General features: G+C 42.6%; 1 protein-coding gene across 13 annotated transcripts in view; it reads left to right on the forward strand.

The window, feature by feature from the left end:
• The first annotated feature begins 292 nt into the window (after nt 1-292).
• The window catches only part of FHOD3 (formin homology 2 domain containing 3), a 413,703-nt gene continuing 390,233 nt past the window's right edge, over nt 293-23,762 (forward strand). For all 13 annotated transcript variants that reach the window (XR_012774388.1, XM_075494120.1, XM_075494122.1 and 10 more), the window contains exon 1: nt 293-833. Coding sequence is in view for 12 of the 13 variants with exons in the window: in XM_075494120.1 (XP_075350235.1) it covers nt 669-833 (165 nt within the window). In the remaining variant the exon portion in view is untranslated. The remainder of the gene's footprint in view (nt 834-23,762) is intronic.

Genomic DNA, 23,762 nt, shown 5'->3' on the forward strand with positions numbered 1-23,762 from the left:
CGGCCCTGAGAGGGGAGGGGGGAGGCTGCGAAGGGAGGGTCCCTCCCTGTCCCCCGCCGCAGCGGGAGAGGCAAGCAGCCCCGCTCGCTTTCTCTTCCCCCTCCGCCGGGCGGAGGCGGGGGATGCCGGGCGGACTCTCCTTCCCGCCCGGCGCGGGGAGGTCTCCTCAGGCCGGGGGAGGAGGGGGCCGCCTGGGCGCCCTTGAGGGCGGCGCCGCCGGTGGCCGCGGGGGGGCGCTGGCCGCCCTCCGCCCGGCGCTGCTGGGCTGCCTGTGCCGGCCGCGGCAGTCCCGCTGCCCGCTCGGCGCGCAGCGGCCGGGCATGGGGGAGCTGCTGCCGCCGCTGCCGCTCTGCCCGCGCCCCGCGGCTCCGGCGCCGCCTCCTTTCTCGGCCTGAAGCGCGCCCGCACTCGTGGATCCCGGCGGGGAAGGGGCCATGGGCCGCCTCCCCGAGGCGCGGCGGCTGTGAGGCGGCCGGCGCTCGCTCGGGGAGCCGGGAGGCTGCCGGCCGGCCAGCCAGCCTGCGCCGGGGAGGCTGCGGCCGGGAGGGGAGTGCCGCTCCCAGCCGGCGGCGGGCACGCACGCAGCGCCTCGGTGTCGTGACTTGGGGGTGCCCGCTCCCCCGCCCGCACCCCCGCCGCGCCCGGCCGCGGCGGTGGATGGATGCGCCATGGCCACGCTGGTGTGCCGGGTGCAGCTGCTGGATGACACCGACCCCTTCAACAGCACCAACTTCCCCGAGCCCACCCGGCCGCCGCTGTACACCTTCCGGGAGGACATCCCGCTCGCCACCCAGCTGGCCGGGGTGCACCGCCTCCTCCGCGCCCCGCAGAAGGTACTGGGGAGGGTGGGAGTGTGCGGGGCACCGGGCGAAGGGCAGCGGCCTCCCCGCGGGAGCCCGGCAGCGGGGAGGACGGGCCGAAAGGCGGCGGGCGGCCCCGGCCCCTGCGGGGCGGCAGCCCGGGCTCCGCGCCCGGCGGGGCTGCGCGGGGAGGGCGCCCGGTGGAGGGGCTGCTCCGCAGCGCCGGCTCCCGTGCCCCGCCGGCTCCCGTGCCCCGCCGGCGCTATCCCTCGCCCCGGCAGTATAAATATTTCCTTAAGTCCTGGGGGAAGGCCCGGGGGATGCCGGAGCGGCTCCCCCGCTGCTGTCGTGTGTTCCTAGACGCCTTCAAGGGCAGCTACTGCTTCTGCTTTAGCTCTAGCTGCTGTGCGTTTTCCTCGGGAGCAAAAAAAATCCCCACCAAACCAAAGCCCTAGCTGGGTATCAAATACTGCACGCCTGTCCCTTGCTAGTGACTTCTGAATATCTGGGGGTATTGAGGAATAACGTGTTGTTTAAGGACAGCCGAGCTGCGAGGAGCACAGTCGCGCAGGCAGGATGCGAGCTTTGCTGTGGTAAGGTTTAATGAGCTAGGCAGTTACAGCAAGGGCTTTGGTAAAAATAGCTGCGTGTCTGCTGCCCTTGAAACAATTGGTACTACTAGTCCCTCTTGCGAAGAGCTGCAGCATGTTACTGCCACAGTCCTTGTCAAATCTTACCTATCTCTTCTTGCATACTTCTTCTAATACGTATGCTGGCATCTGTAGTTCTGCCCTTGAAGTCAGGCACCCGGGCATGATCCTTGAATTTTCAGTTTTCAAAGCGATGCCATTGATTGACATAATAATAATGTCCTTTCATTATTATCTTGTATCTGCACGTTAGTTCTGCAGAGTGCACTGAAGAAAAAAGGAAAAATGCCCACTCCTTTTTTCTTCCCAGAAGAAAACAAAGTAAAAGTTGTAAAACTTTTATTTGCTCCCTGATGAAGTGGGAGGAAAATACTCTCTTAACGTCACTTGTTGTATTATATCTTGCTCTTGGGAGCTTGCAGGAAGATGACAAAGGGCTGTGTGTGCCCTTAGATTTAAGGGTATCCAAAACCCCATAAAAGTATTTCAGAGAAAAGCTCTTGGAGCAGACAGAAGTTTTGCATTTGTAGAACGGTTTCTCGCATAATAGTTGCCAAGGATACAGCATCCAGCGAACAGAGCTCTGCCTAACACACAAAACCTTTGGAAGCTCTTGGTGCGCTGGGTCAATTCTGTTTTCATGTGCTCAGTCGTCCCCAATTCAGAGACTGGTCCCATTGTTTTCAAGGGAGGCTTTTTTTGGAGTCAGAGCTAATTAAAAGAAGGGCAGGATGGATTCCGACACCTAATGAAGTAAATAGATAGTTTAAAATCTGGATTTACAGTTAATTCAACCTCATGTTCAAGGGTATTCCACTGTGTTATGTTTTGCTTTTACTTTGCTTTGAATACTGTCCTGGCATTTTTTTTATAACCCTATACTAACTACCCCCCCAAGGTTTAGTGTCTTAGGAGCCACCCAAAATCCATGGCCACTTCTATGAGTTAAACTTCTGCCCCTTGTTTCAGCATGCAGCGTGTTTCTCAAGTTTAATTAATGTTTGGAAACTGGACTTGCAGACTTTGGATGAAAGGTGGCCTAAGTCTCTAGAGGTGCTGTAAACCCAGCTATTGAAAGAGCTACTCCACTAAAGGCAAGTACTGGCCCAGTGACTTGTTAATCTGAGGTTCTGACTCTTGAAAACATTTTGTTTCTGCTGTTGGAATGATGTGGGCAGGCTCATTGCAATCTGCTTACATGGTTACAGTTACCTTTGTGTTTGCAGAACCAGGGCCTGTTTCTAGAGTGCCTTAATTATGTTTCTTGGCCGTCTCTCTTCTACAAAGAAGAAAGAAAAAGGGTTGGTTAGACTTGTTTACCTTTACTAGTTATACTGAAAGCTTAGTTCTTTGTGTGCACTTGCAGTCAGTGCAGCCTTTCTGTGTTTGGCATTACGTCTTTGTGTGTGTGATTTTGTAGAACCAACTGATTTGTGTTGCTTTTTAAGGACAGGCTTTCCGTTTTCTTTTTTGGAGGTGGGGATATTCTTTCTGCAGCTTTTCCTCGAGACTGTGTTCACCTGGTCTCTAGAAGGTCACCACATTAGTTGACTGAGAAGGATTTTGCTCCATTTCTCCCAGAGATCAGGACAAACTTTGTGATCTTGGAGGAGTGCAGCTGTCAAAGCAGAGCTTAGGTTGAAATTCAGGTGTCAGTTCACATTGACACATTTGAGGCTTGATTGATTAATTACTTTGAAAATTAGTGAGCTAATGGATTGATGGTCCATTTAGTATCTTGATGGTTACTAGAGCAAAACATCTTGAAACAGACTTAGGAGTTTGTAGCTCAAATACATAGTAATGCTGATGTCTAAATCATTCCTGATATCTTATAAACTGTTGGCCTTTTTGCCAGTGAGTTCAAATGATCAATGCTAGTTTTCTTTCATCAGTTTTTAAGTGGTCATCTTTTGACTTGGATGAATATTCACTTATTCGCTGAACAGATGTGCCAACTTGCTGCCTTCAAATCACCGCCTGGTTTGTACATCTCCTCGTAGATGAGGTACTGCTGTGGGATGTACTTGAGAGAGTGAAGTCAGTAGCGGGAATCCAGCTCACTTCAGTGGGTGTCAGATTTCGCCATTGCTGAGCTGAAATTTGTAGTGACGACAGTGTTTTTGTAGTTAATAAAATAACTTGTATATTACAAGTCATTGTAAGTTAAATATTGTAAACAATTATTAAGAAAACCATTTAAAACTCAAATGAAAAATGCTTTGACATTCTGACCTGTCATAGTATGTTGTCAGTAGCTTTTTTGTAACCAACAAATGTTATAGTTTGACTCCAAAGGGCAGAATTTCTCTAGCCCAGTTCTTTGGAATTACAACTCTTTCATAGTTCGTTTTGCAACTTCTTCTCTTTAAACTTACAAGTATACTTGAGTCTGGATGCAAGTCTAGATCTATAAAGTGTCTTCTGAGTGGCAATGTTTTTAGATTCTTGTGGAGGAGCGCAGTGAAGTTCGGTGACTGAGTTCCATGAACGCTGGCTAGAATGGGCTTAACCACCCTGAATGCATCAAGTATCTGGATGAGGTGGAGCACCTAAACTGGTTGATATAGGGAAAACGGAGAAGAAAGGTGTCTGCAGTCCTTCTTTTGCTTGGAATTAGGTGCCTAATTGTAACCTCTTCCCTCACCCTTTTTTCTCCACTTCTCTCTGTGCACATACCTTTCCCTACAGCTGTATCTCTGGATGAAGCAGCTTGCTGTACGCTGGGTTGTGCTCAGTTCTGCCTTGTGTGTGCAGCAGGCGTGCCCGGTGCACATGTGCTGAACTGAACCCCACGGGGCAGGGCACTGCCGTCAGGAGCGCTTGCCTTGGGTATCCCCCGTGCTTTCAGGTGCCTCGGTGCTAGATGGTGACACACCATCTTAGTTGCCAATGCAATGAAGTACCACAAATTCTGTTGTGGTACTTTTAGCCACCCTTACAAATTCTTGCTGAGTAACTAAGCCACGTTGCAGAGCTTTTGTGGGTTGCTTATATTGATTTGACTGCCCAAGGTGCCATTTTGGATTTGGCTTTTACTGCTCTGTTTCTGAGGATTTTAGGTCTCCCTTACTGTCTGTTGTATGAACAAGAACTGGATCTAGTCTGGGCTCTGAATTCAGATATCCCTTTTGCCCATTTCTGTGAACCTTGGGAAAATTCAGAACTGGATCTAAATTTGTGGCTCAGGCCCAGTGCCAATAATGCTCTTTGAATCTAATTTGGTACTTCGGGTTTGTTGGTTTTGAATTGCTTTGAGTTACTTGATACTTATGACTTGCTGACACAGGGTCGTTCAGGAGAATGGATATATATACATGGCAGATGTCAAGTGGTGTGCTTTTTTTAGAGATCTTCTTCATTATAACTTATTCATATAATTACAGCATGCTGAGTATGTTGCCATATTCTGTTTTCACATCCCACAGTACTGTTCAGTGTTGGGGCAGCTCTGTAAGAAATACATGTTTACAATAATATAGGAAATCACACTGTCTAATTTATCAAGAAAATGTAATTGAAATACTTTGTGTAATAATGGAAAAGCAAAATAATCTCACAGTGCATATGGTGTCCTGGTGGTCATGGTGGAAAGGGGAGATATAGTGCTATAAGGATAGTTGTTTTGACCTGTTCCCTCTGAGAAAACTGGAGGCAACTTCTGTGTTTAAATCTCTTCCAAGAATTTGTAATTGGGAACAGCGTCATTCAAAAAACAGTAGTATAAGCAAATAAATCCTGTGAGCACTAGAGGGATTCAGGAGTTTCATTCATAAAGAAACCATCCAGATTTCCGTCTTCAGCTGCTGTGATTCAGCCCTAGATTAAAGCCAGGGCTGACTCTGGGGCATGGTGTGATGTAAATTGATAGCAGGGGCTGTTCCACTGGGTTGTGTCCTGGCATGGAGCTCAGCTCTGGCATTGAACTCAGTACCAGGCTATATCCTGGCATCCACCTCAGGTTTTCTGAGAGCAGAAAACCTACCAACTGGCTCCCTTTCCGTGGGTTTCCTTGAAGCACAGTGGCATTAAGAACTGCCTTGGTGCACAGAGGCTGGGCAGAAGCAGAAGAGAGGATGGTTTGGATCCTGATCCTGCTGGAGGTAGCAGTAAATAGAGCAGGTGTTCTCTGAAGAGAGCATTTTTGGGTTGGTTGTGTGGGTTCTTCAGCTCTTCATGGGTTGGGTGGGTTCTTCAGCTCTTCATGGGAGCTGAAGAACAGAAGATGGAAACTGGAATATCATCATTGTCCCAGGGAAAATGAACCCTCAGGCAGGGGAAACTGGCTGATATCTTCTGCAAGTGTCGCTGCTGAGGACTGGGGAATATTTTAGTTGAGGGCTGTCAGGATGCCTACGTGTTTCATATTTCTTCCTGAGGGAGGTGGACATCAGCCCTTTCTCATCCTTTGAGAGAAGAGAGGATTTAATATAACAGTTATTTGCAAGAGGTTTCCAAAGTGTTCTGGATCTAGCGAAGTGTTTCTGGAGCTGACAAAATCCCGTGCTTCAAGAGATTGACCCTGTAGTGGTTGTGTGTGCTTGAAATTTCTAGGGAAGTATTTATGAGGGCAGAGGGGGTAGGATCCAGCTCTGTCTTCTGACTTGAAAGCACAAGTTGCATCAGAGTCCCGTGTGAAACACGCTCTTCTGGGGGAGTATAAACACCTGCTCAAAAGTACAACTGTGAAAAGCTGCCCAGTCTCCAGCAGCTTATTGTCTTCTGCAGTGTGGGCCTTCAAAGGAGCAGAGATACCCTTACAGCAAATACAAAGTAACTGTCAAACGTTGGGCTTTATCTCCAGCAGTTTAACGTAAGAGGTCTTTGAAGTTCTTGCAAGGTTCTTCTGACAAGTTATAGTTCGGGCAAGTTATAGTTCAGTTCAGTTGTTTGATCTAGGCTTAAAAGCTGTATTGTAAAAGCAGGGGAGCAGACCTATCCCAGAGATTTAATTCCTGAATTTGACACTTCTCTCTTACAAGTCTCTCAGTTTGGCTGCTTATAGCTCAAGAGTCTTTGTAGAGCTCATTGTCAAGAATGATGGGAGTGATTGTGCTGGTAGCTCTTGGGGTACTGCTAAATTTTGAAATCACAGGTTGGTCAGATGCAGCTTCTGGCAACATGCATCACTGTGTGTTTACTGGAGGTTTGTAATCAAACAAAGGAGGTGAAAAGGAAGAAGTTAGACCTTGCTGTTATCATACCCCAAGTCTTGTACTTGCAGTTACCAATTTTGATGTCTTCTTTCAAAACCAGTTGTAGATACTTCCTTTCTTCCTTTCTCCTTTCTTCTCAATTGTCGTATGAAGATTGTTAATGGCTTCAGTTAGCATGAGACTATGACAACTTCAGTCCGTATCTGTGTTGGTGGAGCAATGGTCAGAGAAAGACATGGGGCCTGGCATGTTGCAACCTTCTCTTCTTCCCGTGTTGTCCCAAATAAGAACAAAAGTTCTAAAAACTTTCAGGAAGAGTGTTCTCTTTCCAGTGCTTGCACAGCCATCCTACCTTGCCAGTAATTAGGGTCTAAATGACAGTCCCTTTTCTTTCTGTCTGATCTTACTCACTGGGTTGTGAGGATGAGTGTTACAAGCCTTGTGCAACTGTATGCAAGGCAGTCGGGCTGTAAGTCACCCATCCATCACATTATCACCTGTGACAATGCTACTTGGTTTTACAGTCCACTTCTCTGACTGGAATTCAGCCAGGACAGGTTGGTACCTCTACTCTTTCAAAAAGTGTCATGTATTTTTTGGTGACCCCGAGTGGCCTGGCCTGGGGCTATACACCTTCGTTGGTAAGCAGTGCATCAGTAGGCTGTACCCATGTGCTAAGATATTACTTCATTACCGGCTCAGAGGAAAGAGTGCCAGCTACTTCACCTCTGTCATCACTTTCCACACCACCTGCATTGCATTATATTAATATTAACTTTATATTGTATTACAGTTATTAATAAGACAGCAAGGAATGTTGTTACATATTTTTAGCAGAGGAACAAGTTGGGACAAAAGTAGCAGTGAGCTCTCTAGTAGGCCCAGCTACCTAGAAACATCTGCAACCATCTGGCATATGAAACTATTGAAGTAAAGGTGAGTGAGACTTTAAAGTTCACTTTCCACATGTCATCAGCTTAACACATACATATTAAAAAAATGCATTGCAGTTTCCAATTCCAAATGCTTAAAAAGAAGTAATTCTGTCATTCCCAGCATTTTAAGAATGCTTTAAAGAAAAAAACAGAAAAAGGCGTAGACCTTTTCCTTTACTTTCATTATGGCTACTCGACTTTAGTAATCATACTTCTAAACTGACCCTCTATCCATTTCATGAGTAGGATATTTATTTGAATTACAGAGTCCTGGAAAATTGCTAATTTTGATCCTGGATGCCTAGTCACTATTGCTAAACAAAGATAACACATTATTATCAATATTTTCGTCATATCAGTCATCATTTTACATGATAGTGCTCAGTAGACTGAGTAGCAAAGAGGGGTGACTGGAAAAGCAGTTTAATCCCCTTTTAGTTGTAGTTCTAGAGTGGTTTTTAAGGCAAAGTATATATACTTGGAAAAATGAGACTTGGACAGTGTTGCCTTGTGTTTACTAACAGTTAAACTCTTGATACCAGGAAGATGAGAAAAAGCTGCATAAATAAACAAGTTGTAATACAAAGTCAAGTCAGGTACACGTGATTACATGCAGTAGTGGAGGGGTATGTATGGTTTGAAGCTTTATGGTCATCAGCCACAAAAATAGTAAACTATCTTGTGCTTTGTGTAGGTAAACCAGTTGTATTGCTTGAACTCTGTTGATACAGATAAAGCAATACAATTTTCCACTTGCACATAGCATGCATGATTATATTGGAATAAAACGCACTTATAGATAGCTTGTATTTCCCTATTTAGGAAAGAAAGTTATGCCTTCATCTTGGTTTCTGTGCTGTCTTCTGCTTTTAGAAACTACAGACTATGCCAGTTAAAAAGGTAATTGTCAGTAGCATTGATACTGTTTCAAAAATAAAAATACGAGACATTTCAGCGCTGTTCTTTGAAGCTAGTTGCCTCAGATTTACTAATGAGCGGTTCAACCTTTGTAAGTGAAATTGAGAAGTATTTTCTTTAGAACTGTAACTATACTATTGCAGCCACATATAACAGCTTCAGAGGTAAAGTAGCTGCTTCAGCTGCTGGTGAGCTGCCTGGGGATTTTGTGTCTAGCTTTTTCTGATGGCTCTGTTATCAGCAAGGAGAAGATGAAGTTCCTGGCCCCTCTCTGGTGGGGCTGCTCATTAGGTTCCTTGTGAACCACTTGGCATGATTTAGGGGCTGGCAAAGGAGGTAGCTGTAGCTCTCATAGCTGTGCCAGCTAGTTTGCTCATGCAAGGGTCATATGCAAGGTAAGGCTAGCTGAAAAAGCATGTCCTGTCTGTTTTCTTACTTCATTACGGCGAGGCTATTTTACAGCAGGGTTTGCAAGGAAGGGGCATAATAGCAGGGCATGCAATCAGGAAACCAACAGGAATCTCATCTGTGCTAGTGAAATGCCAAATGGGGACTTGTGCCTGGTTTTTGTCAGGGTGGAACAGAAGTTCTGAATTTTCTCCAAAGCACCAGAGATGACCCCATTCTAGCTGTGGGGTAGACATAAATAGACTTCTAGTACTCAGAAACACTTGGCTTTTTGTGGGAAGTGGAGAAATCCAAAGAGCTACATATCTACCCTCTGTTTATTACCACACTCCAGAAGCTGTCCCTGGAGCATGACCTTTGGCTCCATGCACAAAGGGGGTTTTTTTCCCCCTTCATCTCTAGCATTGTGAGGGAGTTGGCTTGCAAAAATCTGGAGTCCTCTGCCCTCTTTATGGGAGGACTTGGTGTCTCTGGTGGGGCAGACCCGCCCGTCCCAGGTTTGCCAGGCAGATAATTAAGGATACCTGTTGAGCTTTATTCTTTGCACCTGAGAGGTGTAGCAATCCTGCAGGGCCTGAGCAATTAAAAGTGATGAGCCGCTGGAGAAGAAGAGGGAATAAGCAACAAGGGGGAGAAAGAAAATGGTGCCATTTCCTGTGACCCTTAGAAGAAAGGGGAGGGTGCTGAAACTGTGAGGTTCATCTGTGCTGCCCTGTCTCACAGGCAGTGAGGACCTCTGTGGTTGACCATTGCCTATCAAAAGTAAGTGAATTTGTGGGATTTTTTTTGTGTTTTGGTGTGGTATTTTTTTTTTTTAAACTTGGTCATTTTCAAAAGGGTGCAAGGACTGAGAAGCCTGCAAATGGTGAGTGCCAAGGAAAGGAGGTGAGCTGCAGACTCACCTGTTTCTGGTTATGAAAGTGTGTTGGTCCTAAGGCTAGTGCCTTCTGAATTTCAAAAGTTTCTCCTCATGAGGTACATTTCATCTAACTCCTTCCTTTAGGTGTCTTTATAGGAAACTGTAATGTGCTTTGAAAATAGTTTTTTTTTTTTTTTTAATAACTGTGTGCCTGAGGAAGAAAAGGTACTGCTAGGGCAAATTACACTATTTGTGCTTTTCAGTCTCTACATGTGTTCCTTCCTTGTTTTCATCATTCTTTCTTCCATGTACTCTGTATCATGCTACTAGTTGAGTCAAGCTTCTCTTATAAATGCAGAAGACCTGTAACTCTCCAGTGAGCGCAAGTAAGGTAGGCAGGCTTTATTCACAAGTGGAAAAGCAGGGTATAAGTAAAATGTGGTATTTTATTTCAGGCAGATGTGATTGATTTCACCTGTGTTAGTATTCTAAATGATTAATGTATTGCAATGATAATTGCTGGACACAGTTGAAGGACTCATTTTACTGTGAATTTTTTGTTCTGCTTTGATGATAATACACGAGATGTTTTTGTCTTGTGGCTGTACAAGGCAGAAAGAAGTGCAACTCTTCTGGATTTAGTATCCACTGTTTTGTTTGCCCGTGACCCAAGCATTCCCTTCCTGTCTTATGCAGCCTTCATTTTATATTGTAGTACTCCTTGTTATGTTTGCTTGTTTATGTCCCCTTTCCATATTTTTGAGCAGAAGTGAGCTTGAATTATTGGTAGTAATGCATTTAGATTTGTTATACTTGCCTTATAGACGGTAACGTGTTCTTGTTTAGATGCTGAGTTCAATTGTTGCTTTTTTTAGCCTAATTAAAAAGTTAACTTGTCTGCAGTATTGTTTCAGCTACTGTATGGTGGTTTTACTGGGTGTTATTCTGCCTTACGTATATGTTACTGTAGTTAAGCTTTTTCTTAGACTGAATTTTGGCTTAAGAAGGAAAATGAGCCATTTTTCTGATGAAGCTGAATGTTGTGGGGGGGAAGTGGTGGAAGAAAATCCTGATCTTTTAGAAAGTAAAGGAGAATAGTTTCTGAGACTCGGGCTGTGTTTCTCAGTTCAGATGCTACTTAATTATGCTTTTAGGTTTCTTGTCTTCTTGATGGACTTTTTTTGCTTGGTTTTGAAATGTGGATGAAAAAATCCACCAGTTATGAATGTGAATTCATGCTAAGCTTAGGGTATGCCCATATCTTTGCGTTTCTGAACTTACTATTCAGATTCTCAGAGTTCGGTTTTTCTGGTGCTTTTATTTCACTTGCTGAAGAGAACTGATCAGCACTCAAAAAAAGGGCCCTTTGGAGAAACAACCACCTGTAGTAAGTTTGCAATCTGGAAGCTTGTGATAATGGAGAGAATTATCTCAAGGTGCAGATATTCTTTCTTTGCTACTTAGGTGTGCCTTAATTTATATGTGTGTGGAGCTTGAAAGTCTTCAGAATGTGTATGTGTTCCTTGTAGTCTTTCTCTCTCTCTCTCTCTCTCTCATTAAAGGGTCTGAATGGAACATCTCCTAAGGTTCATCTGAAGAGCAAGAGAATACTGCTTAGGGTAGTTTTCAGAAGCTGTATCAGAAAAGATTAATGGTCCTGGGAAACTGGTAATGAAGCACAGCCTTACTCTTCCTCACTTTGATTAGTATTCGGCTCCAGTTTTAGTGTATGAAGGTCATTACTGTTTGTTACATCATTTAGCTATACCCTAGAGGATAAGTGATTGTACTGTGGTATCACTTTTTTTTTGACAGTCTCAAAATATTAGGGCCTGTAGGTCCTAAGTCTGAAGCTGTCTGTTACACAGCAAGATTAGCTTTTTTCATTTTTTAAAAGAAGTCTGTATAGTTGCAGGGGGAAAAGCCTGAAAATGTGACTCCTGAAGATTAAAAAGACAGTAAGATCTTAATGTTTTTAATTAAGAGTTAACACTTGAATGTATAAAAACTCCTTGACTTGAAGAAAATAAATTTAAAATATTTTTAGTTTTTTCAGTGTTATGAAAGAGAGATATTTAAAAACATCCTTGCAAATGCTGTTTCAAAACAAGTTGTGTAACTACTACCTCAGCACAGAAGTTTAGGACCATGCAGGATGAGGACCGAGTTGTCTCCTCAGTGGCAGTATTTTCAGGACGGGATTGAAGTGGGCTGCTTTAGCGTTGACAAAGCTAAGTTATCTGAACAGCTGCCAATGAAGGTAAAAAGATATTGATTTTCAGGGCTGCCAAAATGTTGACTGTCTTTCACGAGCACTAAATTATACTGGAAGGAATTGGAGTAAAACTGTCATTTGTTTTAATATTTTCCTTTGTGGACTATTAATCAAGACAGGCGAGATGCAAGTGCACGCTCTGCCAATGGAGATATCTGCTAGCACAGAGCAACTGTCTGTCTAGTGCTGCTCCTCCCAACATTGACTCCAGTTTACCATCACGTTCTCTCAACATGTTTCAACATGTAATTGCATTGGCCTATATACAGCAACGTGGCTGTCTTGGGCTTTAATCCTAGCCGTTGTAAGAGTGCTGACTGAATTGCAGGCTAAAAATAGGCTTTACTCAGACATGCTGTACGCTATCAGTTGCGCTCTGCTTTGGCAGTTTGTTGGTAATATGATGTAATTAAAAGTTGACAAAGGCAATAAGCAGAATGCTGTCCAGCGACTTCTAGGATTTTATAGTTGAACAAGGTATTTTCTTAGCCTGGTGAAGTTGGCTAGTATGGTTACACCTCAGTGACCTACTGTATTAAATTCTTCAATAGTTTTGGTAGGCTGCTGAAAGAATGCTCTTGCCTTAAAACCATTCTTTAGATTGATGTTGCTTCTGTGGGAAAGCCACTGGTAATAGACCATAGCATTTGGAAATCATTATGGCTAGGTGTGATTTGAGTGACAAAAAGGAGATTAGAAGTGTTTTTCAGTGAAGTGTAAGTTGAGCTATATTTACTTCCGTTATGTTGTTATGGTTTGTCACTGATATTCCAGCAAATATTTCAGAAAGATATATGCAGCTGGTGAGGGGAGAATAGCTTGCTATCTCATGAGTAGTCATCAGCTAGTGTTATTTTAAGAAGTCTTTAGGGAGATTGATTAAAATTATGCGCTCATGTTCTTCATCCACCAAATTAGATTTCTTGAAATAAAAACAGTAATCTAAATCTCCGAGATAATTAAGCACCAACTCATAAAATATAGTTGGAGAAATAGTCAAATAAAAAACCCCTTTTTCCTCAGTGAATTCTTCTGAAGGAACCAGCATGGGATGCAGGCTGCCAAGTACTCAGTCTCTGTGTTTAGATGTTAAAATCAGGGAAGGGAAAATAAGCCACAAACAATTACTGTAAAGAGATTACTTTCTTGATTGTGTATATATGTAGATGCAATCAAATCAATATTATACTTACCTCTGTTTTCTCATGTTGCTTATTTGTCCATTTCTTCTAAGTCAGTCAAGTCAAGACTGAAGCGTGTTCTGTAGGTGAGTCACCGGAGGTTAATATTGAAGTTGAAGTCATGCCCGCATGTTACTTTTTAACAGGCTGGCTTGTTCACGATTTAAAATAAAAGTGACTGATCTCGTGCTGCATTTCCATGTGGCTACTAATAGTTTGTATGGTTTGAGTTCTTTCTGTAGGTGGACTCCTAAGAGAACCAAAGACTGATGGAGTTGGGGTGATTGTACACAAGAAGAAAAAAAAAAAGAGGGAAGGTCTATAAAGTTTTCCTGGCCCGGAAGCAGGAATACAATCATGAGCAGGTTGTTAGCCAAATTTAGTATCTCTTGTAGACTGTACTTTGTCAGTTGTAACTTTGTGAATAGGTGTTATGTCAAGACATTTTGCAGGAGAATCCATTCTAGTAAACCGAAACCCCTGTTTATTTTTTGATATCTCTGTTAAATATTGATAGGATTTGTTGTGAGAAATTGTAATTAGCTGCTTGGGGAAGTATATGAGTGATTTGGCATAAGTGTTCTTACCATAGCCTGTGACAGCATAGTTGTGTAACCTTGTGCCTGTCCTGCCAGGGAATTTGACTCTCATATTTGCTGTTGCAGTGGAACCTATTTTGGCTTGATTGTAAAGCTGTCACCACTGGGCAATGACCTGAGTGGTGCTCATATTAGTGTCCACCTTTATGAGCTACTAATGGAAACGGAAAAACCTATATCCTTAATCAGGTGCTATTGAAGCTCATTACTGTGTTCAGTTTGTTTTTGTTGCGGAGAACGGAGGTGAGTGCAAATCCCCAGCCACAGAATGTTTATACAAACACATCCTGCTGTTTGGGCAATTACAAAGGCACACGTAGTGAAGCAACGTTTGTGCCATCTCTCATTCTTCCTACCATTCCCCTGCTGGTTTTTTTAGTATTGCAGCCTGCACTCTGTAGCCGGAGGCACAAGCTCAGTTTTCAAGTGATGGTGGTGTGCAGATCACTGTGAGTCAGCCTCCTCAAGGAGACAGATTTTGGCCATTGATGATAACTACTTTGTTACTCTTGATGGATGAAGCCATAGTGATGGGTATTTTGTGCATGGGACAACTGTCTCAAGTAACTAAGGCCTGCTCCTTTCTTCCACTGTAGGTAACAGTGGAAGAAAACTAGCCTGGAGAGAGGCTGTAGTTTTTCAAGAAAAATGCTTATTTAAAACCTGGAAATAGTAGTATTGTAATTTCTTGATTCTCAGAAGCAATTTCTGGAGGGCTGTCTATGAAGAGGGTGCTGCTGTAACCTGCAGTGCTAAGAAAAAGATGAGCTAGTAATGAAACTATACATTTAAGCTGTGTATTAAAACCTAATATTGAAAGCCTTGTGTACTCATGCCCATATTACTTAGTTATTGTTGGGAAACGTACTGTTAGTTGCAGAGATGCTTGCACTGGGTAACATAAATCTGACTTGCAGGTTTTTTTGAGGTCACTGAGTGAAGAGCTTCTGCTTGAGGTTGAGGAAGGTTAAGGCTTTGAAGCCCTTATACACAGATGGATAGAACTGGTAGAGCTACTACTAGTGCAAAAGAAAAAAACAAACAAAACCTGTGTAATACAGACAAAGCCTACCTTGCTCTTCGATGCACGCATACATTTGTGGCAGAATGGGGAATGCAAAATAAATACTCTCTTTCCTGTATTAACTCTTGGACAATAGCCATATCCTCTTCCCAGAAACATGAGAGGTTTTGGAGCGTGGGCCGTCACCCACCCACCCGCTCCTGCACCCAACGAGCCGGAGGGGAGCGGCGCATGGGATTCCAGGAGAAGGTCTTAAGTGGAATGTCTCCTAATGGCAAAATTGGCGTGAAGTTTAAATACCAGTGTTGCTGCTGGCAGATTTTAGCATTAACGTTTTGTTTATGCAGTTCTCCTTTGGGTGTTATATTGTGCCCTTAGCATAGTCTCCTAAAGCCATACAAAGCAAAACAAAGTACTAAGCTGATGAGCAAGCTTTTATTGGCACCTTGTTTTGTTCTTGTCCAGGAGAAAATAGGCTTGTACTTACTCTGTTATTTTATGATTTGAGGGCAGGGGAATTATTTTGCTGTCTTTAAATTCTTCAAGCTTCTGTAAGTGAAAATAAGGTTAAAGAAGTATATCTATTATTTGGAACAAAAAGTATTAAGTCTTTCCAGCTTCCCTGAAATAAGTGTTATACCTGAGCCAGCCCCTGAGAAAACTTTCACAACTCATTTCACAAATGAATTGGTTTCCAGCTGCTTTATTGGTCTGGAGGAAAAATACTTATGTCTCAGTTTCATCAGTGTCATAGCAGCAAGTGTCTAAATTTGCTGTGAGGAAAACTCAGTACACTTTGCTGTGTCTTTTTAATGTATCTTAGATGAAACGTGTTTAAGTTATGGTTTTAATATACTAGTTCAATGTAGTAAAAATGCCCAGTTAGTGCAATAAAGCTGTATCTAGATGGACTATTTTTTTTTCTCAAGTGTAAACCTCACATATTTGAAAGCAGTTAGTTGAACTTTTGTTGGAAAAGATTTTGGGATGAAAGTTTTTACAGAATTTGTCATGACAGGGATGTCAATACCTGCTTAAGCAGTTGATTTGGAAACGGAGCTCTTGCCAATGTTCAGTCTCCTCCTTTGCCTGAAGGGACCTGTATCTCCATTTCTTACCTCTCGGGAGAGTGCTGTCACTGTTACATGTGAGTGGACCATTCCACATTTGTATTAAAAATAGAAATCCAATGTACAGGACAGTGGTGATGTTTGACAATATGACACAGGCTGCGATCACCCTAGCTTTGGCATGTTGAATTATATAGTTCACACAGGGAAGGTGTTAATGAGACTTGCCTTTGGGATGTATTTTTTTTTTAATGGACGTAGGAGCCTTTTAATTGTATTTCCTATTAGAACACTAGCGATATTTGGAGTCATATTAATGAGTAGGAACTCAGTTTAAAAAATAGTATAAATTTTTGCTATAGCAATTTAAGTCACTTAAATTGGAAGAAAGTAAAGAAAGAACATATAAATGGGAACATATATAAAAATATCACATTAATCTTAACATTTGATTTGGGAACAAGGTTTTTGGGAGAGACCATAGAAAATGAATGATGGGAAGAGATTTGCCTGCAAAAATACTTGAAGGAACACACCATGTTGGCATATGTAGTGAGAGACTCTTGATGTGTAAGGTGCTCTCAATGCAAATATATTTTAGTTAATTTTAGTCTTATTTACCAGATTGTAATGGGACAGTTGTCAGAGGTGAGGATATTTTTTCCATGCTCTTGATGATGCAGTGCTGGCTAATACTTTCACTCCAGACCAGACCTTACAATAAGTGATTTTGGTATTTTTCTGCGTGTCTCCATTGCATGGTGATGGATGACTGGTACTTGGAAGCCATTTTCTTAGTTGCTTAGCTATCGCCACTGAGGTTTTCTAGATATGGGTCAGAGGAGGCATTTCTCTTGGAAGTTTGAGTCATCTGAAGTGGATGCAGTGGACTAGTGGGCCATGAGTATGGCTCAGCTGGACTCTTGAACGTTATTTTTCCAAGAGATCTTTATAGTGAAGCAACGGCTTAAGCAGTAAGTTTCTGTGGTAACACTATCCTTGTGTAAATTACAGTAATTGTTTTATTATCCAGAACTAAGGTACTTCTTTCAGACATATTGTAGATACTATTTGATTACTGAACTGCCACTTAGTGCCTTTTGAGCACAGCTGATATCCATCCTTTATCCTGCTTTTTCTTGTGATTATGTACTTCTGTTGTCTGTTACCCTTTGTTAGTGTGCTTTGATGATGCTGTCAAATTATTCAGTCTTCATAATGTAAGACTAAACAGCTTCTGGTTTGTACTTGTCTGTTGAACTTGATATTCCATCCTGGGAAAAAAATACACCCTACTTGGTATTGGAATGGCTGTTTTGTCACGAGCCATCATTTAGGCTTGTGTAACAGTAAACCAGCAACTGCGATAGGCTTTGCATGGAATTTTGCATTTTTTTATATTGTTTTAGGTTTGCAAGCAAACGAAATGTTACCAAAGATTATAGAGCTGTGTGAAGCTTTACATATTTAAGGGTAACTCACCAGAGTGATTTGTAAACCAAAAGTGCTCTCAGCACAAGTTTAACCATAGACAGTAATGAATATAGATTCCTTTCTCTTAGCATCCTCTTGAGGTTTCGGCAACCACTATGTCTTTTCCAGCCAAGGGAGGGTCAGCTTGTTACCATGACACCGTTGTTTAGCAATTGGGGCTGACCCTTCAGGAATGGAAATTACTGAATGACTTGATTCCACTCTTTGGAAGATGATCATAGTGTACCAAAAGGGTCTATGACTGGGGAAAAGAATCTCTTGAATATTTTGTGCTGAATGTACCACTGTTCTCAAATGTGACTTGTATCACCTGATGCTGAATTCCAACCAAGGCTGTAGCGGGAGGGAAGGAGGGACGCCTGGGTCAGCCCCTGACGTGTTGTGTTTTCATTTATATGCTGAGGTGCTCTTATATGCCTTTCTGCAACGTGACCCTCTGTGCCCTAAAGCTATGTAGGCTTTGTTGCTGTTTTATGGATTCGGTTTTCTCGTTCGGTGTCTTGCCAAATTGAGTGACTGAGAGCCGTTTCTGTCGCACTTGCTTGGACGGTTGCCTTTGCTTAGCAGGGAGCCCTGTTCGCCCCACACCTCACAGGGCCATTAAGGTGCACGTACATCTTTAAAATCTAGACCATCCCAGTACTGTTGGGATAAAAAAGTTACTGCATATGCCTAATGGCTGAAATCTTTAATCCAGTGATGGATTAAAGTTCTCCAGAGGAGCTGTAGGTCTCGCTGGCTGTGGCACAGGCTGGCCTCTGACTGCCTCTCCTGAAGAACTGACAGGAGGTCTCTGGGGACCACATCAGGTCTTAAACCAAAACTCAAGCTAATGAAATGAATCTGCTAAAACTCAAATGAATTAAAAAACACCCAAACAAAAATGTAGGTGTTATTGAGCTTGATGTGTCCTTACACCCTTGTCACGTGGGCTGTCTCCTTGCCCTCGCTGACAGCTGTCTGGAGAGAGTGGCCAGCTGTGCCTTTAGAGCCTGGCACTGTTTCTCACTCAGTTTGATCGTCGCCTAACAGAGGTTGAGGTGGTTGCTGCTCCGGCCTCTGCCCAGGCAGCCTGTGGCGAGACTGGAGATGTGAAGGTTGCTTTTGGGACAGGGTCTGTCTGTGCCAGGACCCACTAACCTCAGCTTTTCTGGCATGCTGGGGGCCTGTGGTCACAGGCCATCTTTCTAGGTTGAGTGTAGCAAAGGGGCAGGCGGAGGGAGGCAGGCAGAGACCAGGCAAGGTCCTGAAACTTAGGATCCAGCGCCTGTGGCGGCCAAGGTTGCAAACACTGTCTGTAGGCGGATTTTTGCTCCCCTGGTCTACTACAGACAGGAAGACCAGCATTGCCAAAGCTAATGGGGGGAGCCTAATGCTGGGGTTGAAAGATTCTACATAAGCTTAAATAGCAAAGCTTTGCTTGCAGGATTTCTTTCTGTCACGTGCTTGCAGCACTGCTGGCTTTTGTATGCAACGCTGAACTTTGTGTCGTGGTTCCCCTCCAGTGTAAGGACAAGGTTACCACTTACATAACAATTACAAAGTATAGTAGAAATTGACTGCAGATCTATACCATAGGCTGTTTACAACCCCTGACCCCGGTTATTTAATAAGTTGTTTCTAAAGAAGGACTATATTTATTCACTAGTAATCAATATTTTCATATGGTTCTGGAAGGGCAATCGGGACAAATGAATTGAGTGTTTTAACTTTTCTATTGGTGCATAGGGCTTGCAGTTACTCATCAGTGTAATTTCTTATTATAAACATAGTGGATTTTCAAATCATGAACATTATGTCTAACTGGAAAAGAAGAGAGTAAAAGAGAAATATCATAGATTTCATTCTTGTACTAAAAGTGTTTTGTGCCCTAATAAACATAAAATCAAGATGTTTAAATTTTTTGTTAGTGCAGCTCAAGATGTGACTTCTTGCCATTAGTCTGTTAAAAAAAGCGCTATCATTCTGTTAAAGATTATCTTCTCTGAATGTGTTCAAGGAAAACAGCTAATTGAGACAAGAACAAACTGCCTTCAGAGCTAAACAAAATTACATACTCTAAGCAAATCCTTGTATGCTAGATTGCCAGAGCTTTCTACTTTGCTCTGAGATGCAGGAGGTATTGAAGATGACTGTGTGTGCAGCTTTGTGGAAGAGCTGGGCTTATGGTGAGAATGAGAGGTCAGTGTATAGCCATGATTATGATGAGATCCGACTCTCATTCCAGTGAGGGAGAACGCTTACTTTTTTGTTTGCTCCCTACAAATCAGGACCTTCCTCTTTTCCTGTTTGATGTTTCCTAATATATTTTTTTCGGCAGTCTGAGAAATCTGTGTGCACAGAATCTATCTGTCCCTACAGGTGGCCATGTGCAGTCCCAGTATCTTCTTTCGGAATTGTGCCTGTACATCTATGAGGAGTGGGAGATGTTGCTGCCAGAATAATCAGACAAGAATATGTTAAATAAACCTGTAAACCCAGTCTTGTATAGTGCTGCCCAAGATGGCAGCTGATGTATTTCCTATTTAAGAAAAAGCAGGTGATATTAATTTTTCTTTCCAGTGTTGCTTGCTTAGAATTCTTATGCTGCTCTCTGAGGAAAAAAAGTCTAAAATAAGCAAAAGACAAAGCTGCAAAGAGAAGTAGTGTTCTTTTCTTAGATGGGTACGTGAGCCTTTACTCGGGTCTGAAATAGAAGTAGGAGCTCTCAGGGCTGAATGTCAGGAATGCTTGCTGATAGCTTAACTGGATCATGTTAACACACTAAATTTGAGAGAGAAGATGGCTGATAACTGTGGTACAGAGACAATGTTAGCAAAGGTAGTTAGTCCCTGTGCTGGTGGGGAGAAAGAGGCAGCAGTTATTGCCTACAAGACATTGGAAGGTTACCTCTTGATGAGGAAAAGCAGAGACATGACATACTGGCTACTAAAAAATGGTGACCATTAGGGGTTCTGCATCTTATCACTTAAAAGAGATTTTATAGATCTTCATATCATTAAAGCTACAGCAAGACTGTCCACTCAAAATAGTAATTTACAAGGCTTATAGAAATGAAAACAAGCCCTCATTTTGACCTACTTCATGTAATTGCAAATAGAGATTGTGTATTTTTTAAATTATATTCATTCTGTCAAATTTTGTTTGCTTTAGTATACCAAGCAAGGATAGAGAATATGCAAAATACTTCTAAGATGTAAGGACTGGGAAGACTTAATTGCTGCTTACTCTGTTAAATGATCCTAAATCTATCTGGTGCAGTCTGTACCCATAACCTATGGATACATTTATAATAATCCCATAAGCAACTTGTTGGAAAGAAAATTTTCATGGCTGTTGTGTAGGAAAAGTAAGTTGGGACTATTAGATATCTGAGACATCTGGAAGGGCTATGAATTTCCTTGTGGAAAACCTTCTCAGTGAAACATCTGGGGCTTATTTCTCTGTCTAAACCCAAATAACCTGAAAACTGTTTGAAGCATGTATTTAAACGTAAAAGCTAGCAGCATGTTTGCTCTACTAGTGAAGAGCAATGAAATGCTTCAGAAAAAAAGGACACAAAAACCCCAACCTGAAATACCGCTGCTGTAGAAATTAAAGTATCATTTTCGAAAAAGGAAGAAAGAGTAGGAATGTCCTCGTATGCGTAGTTGCTCTTTGCACTGAAGTAATGCTTAGAGAAAATGATTCCTGATTTTTTTTTTTTTTTTTTTTGTGGAGGGGAAAAGTGTATTTTTAATTTCTTACTTTGAACCTTCTTCATGCATGACAAAAAGGTGCATTCCTCTCCTGGTTTAGGATGACCGAGTCAGCTATTCCTTGCCTGGCCAAGCTGAACAACCATAGCTGTTGTTTTCTTTTTATTTGGGCTTCACAATGGCTTTTGGATCATCAGAAACTTCCTACTACTTAGGTTGTCAGCAGTTTTCCAATCTGTGGATCTTTGGCTTGTGTTTTGTTTGGGTTTTTTCCTTTGGACCACAGCCAGGATGGGCTCGAATATTGCCTCTTGGGCCCCCCCCCCCCCTTTTTTTTTTTTTTTACTTTTTTCTTTTTTTCTTTTCTTCTCCGGGAAGTGAAAGCTCAGCCAGAGGGACTGGAGGCAGGAGAAGCAGGGGTCTCCATGGCCACAGGGATGCCCCGGGGCACCTGGGGTTGCCATGGCTGTGCACCAACTAACTACAACAGCAAAGCGCCTGTGGAGAATTTCAAAACTCTTTCCTCTTTCACGGACTGCCTTTTGAATGCATCCCCAATACTCAGTCCTTTTTTTCCCCTTTTAAATAGAGCAGGGCTAGTTTATCAACAGGGGAGGGCTTGAGCACTGAAAACCAAACAAAAGGTTTGGGCCTTCTTGCACGTTGAAAGGACCTGTTTCTTATTTCACTGACATGCTGTTGGAGAAGATGACATCATCCCTGTGGAGCTGATAAAGTTACACCGGTGTACACATTGTGAGGTTAGAATGGCACCAAAGACCTTGATGCTTCAGAAACTGCGATTGTTTTTATGCCTTTTTTTGGGTTTTTTTTTTTTTTTGCCTCCGTCCTTTTACTGTGTAGTATAAGACGGCAGCTTAACCAAGCCAAGCTACTCTTCCCACTGTAAGAATTGCTTTCAAATTAATTGGCAAACAAAAGTACCATGAATAAAACAGAGCTTCGTGCTTGGTATGTCAGAGTTTTTGATTGTAGCTCACTCTCGCTGGGGTGTGTGAGCTATGTGAGACGTTTGTCCGAGTGAAAGAAACCAGAAGGATGAATAGCTACAGCTCTGAGGTAAAGCTCAGTTATGATTTTGTGGTGTAATAGCAGTTAAGCCCATACTGAAAATAAAGTAGTTCTTGCTGTAATTCATAGTAAAATCAATACTGGAGAGAGAGAGAAATGGCTATTGTTGTTTTTTTTTTTTTTTTTTTTCTTGAATGTGTTGTTTACTTGTTTCTGTGTTTTAGGGTTGTGCTGCTGGTTTTTTTAAGTCAGTGAAGAGAGAGTATCATGATTGTAGAGGAATATGGAAAGTGAGACATACCTGCCTCTCCCCTTCCTGCTAGTTGCTCAAAATGCATGCTGTTTTTATTAGTGTTTTACATTTTATTTGATCCAGATACTTTTTAATGAGATTAAAGCTACTTTGTGGAAAGGAAACCTATTTTGTTCATTGTTACTAGTTAACACGATGCTTTTTCTAGCATAAGGTAGTATATAATTCATTCTCGTATCAGAAAAAAGTATATACTTTTGTTTCCAGACTTTTGAGAATGCAGCAAGTACCAAAAGGCCGTGTTTGGAGAGGAGGCATGAGCTTGTGACAAATGCCTTGATCTAAGGCTTGGGAGAACATTTGCTCTTTCTGAATGTGCCAAAAGCTTGCTGTTTGACTGTGGGTTAACCACTTTAGGGTTGATTCTGCTGTGGGAAGTGTGAGTCTTCCCACTGCTTTAAATTTACTCCTAGCTTTGTTCCAAACTGTAAGTGTTGGGCATGTTTCTCCATGTGAAAACCTTCAAACTGTTTTCAACTTCTGGAATTAAAGGTGTCTCCTCTACATGCAGCCACGTTTCCTTCATAAACCACATCTATATTCTCATTCAACTGTAAAACATAGATCAGTGTGTTTATTGTGGCTTTTTTTGCCAAAGTACAGTCTTCCATCGCAGAGCTGGGAAATCCCTAGTTTTGTGAGGTGCAAGTATGGTGTTCCTGCACCTTCTGGGAAATACCTAACCAACTAGTCCATACAGCTTCAGGACATACATGTATGTGATGGGGAATTCCAAATTATTTTGCTACAGGCGGCTGTGAGGAGCACTTGAATTCAACCAAATGGTTGTCAAGGCTTATCTATGGTACAAAATGTTACACCAATTAATTCAGGAATAGAGAACTGTGTGCCACCTAGGCCAGCTCCTAAGAGCATACTCCTAAGGGCTGGATCCTCCCAATCCACTTAGGCATCTCCAAAATAATTTTGACAGCTTAGTCTTCAAAAGATGTGCACGGTGTCTTACCCTTTCTCACTCTCAGATACCTAAGGGTTTGTTCTTCTATATAATACATTGGCTTTGGTGGCAAGTCAGCATCAGACACTTCCAACCAGCTGCTCCTGAGCTGTTTTTACAGGTTGGTGCCCAGTTGCGTTGCAAGGAAACCCAACCATTTGTCATGAGGTAGATTGTCAAAGTGATCTATGCTAAAAGTAACCACAAGAAAGTTGTTGCAACTGCTGGACAGAGACTAGAGTACATACATGAGGCTACTGGCTCTAAAGTTGACAAGTGCCAACACTGCTGACAACGGCTTTTAGGTATGTAAAGGTGCCATGTACGTTTGGTCTTGTAGGTGTCTGTGAACGTTCCCAGCATCTGTTCTGCAGGCAAGTCCATTTGGAATC

The sequence above is a fragment of the Mycteria americana genome, chromosome 2 (genome assembly GCF_035582795.1).
Source record: "Mycteria americana isolate JAX WOST 10 ecotype Jacksonville Zoo and Gardens chromosome 2, USCA_MyAme_1.0, whole genome shotgun sequence".
Lineage (NCBI taxonomy): Eukaryota > Metazoa > Chordata > Aves > Ciconiiformes > Ciconiidae > Mycteria > Mycteria americana.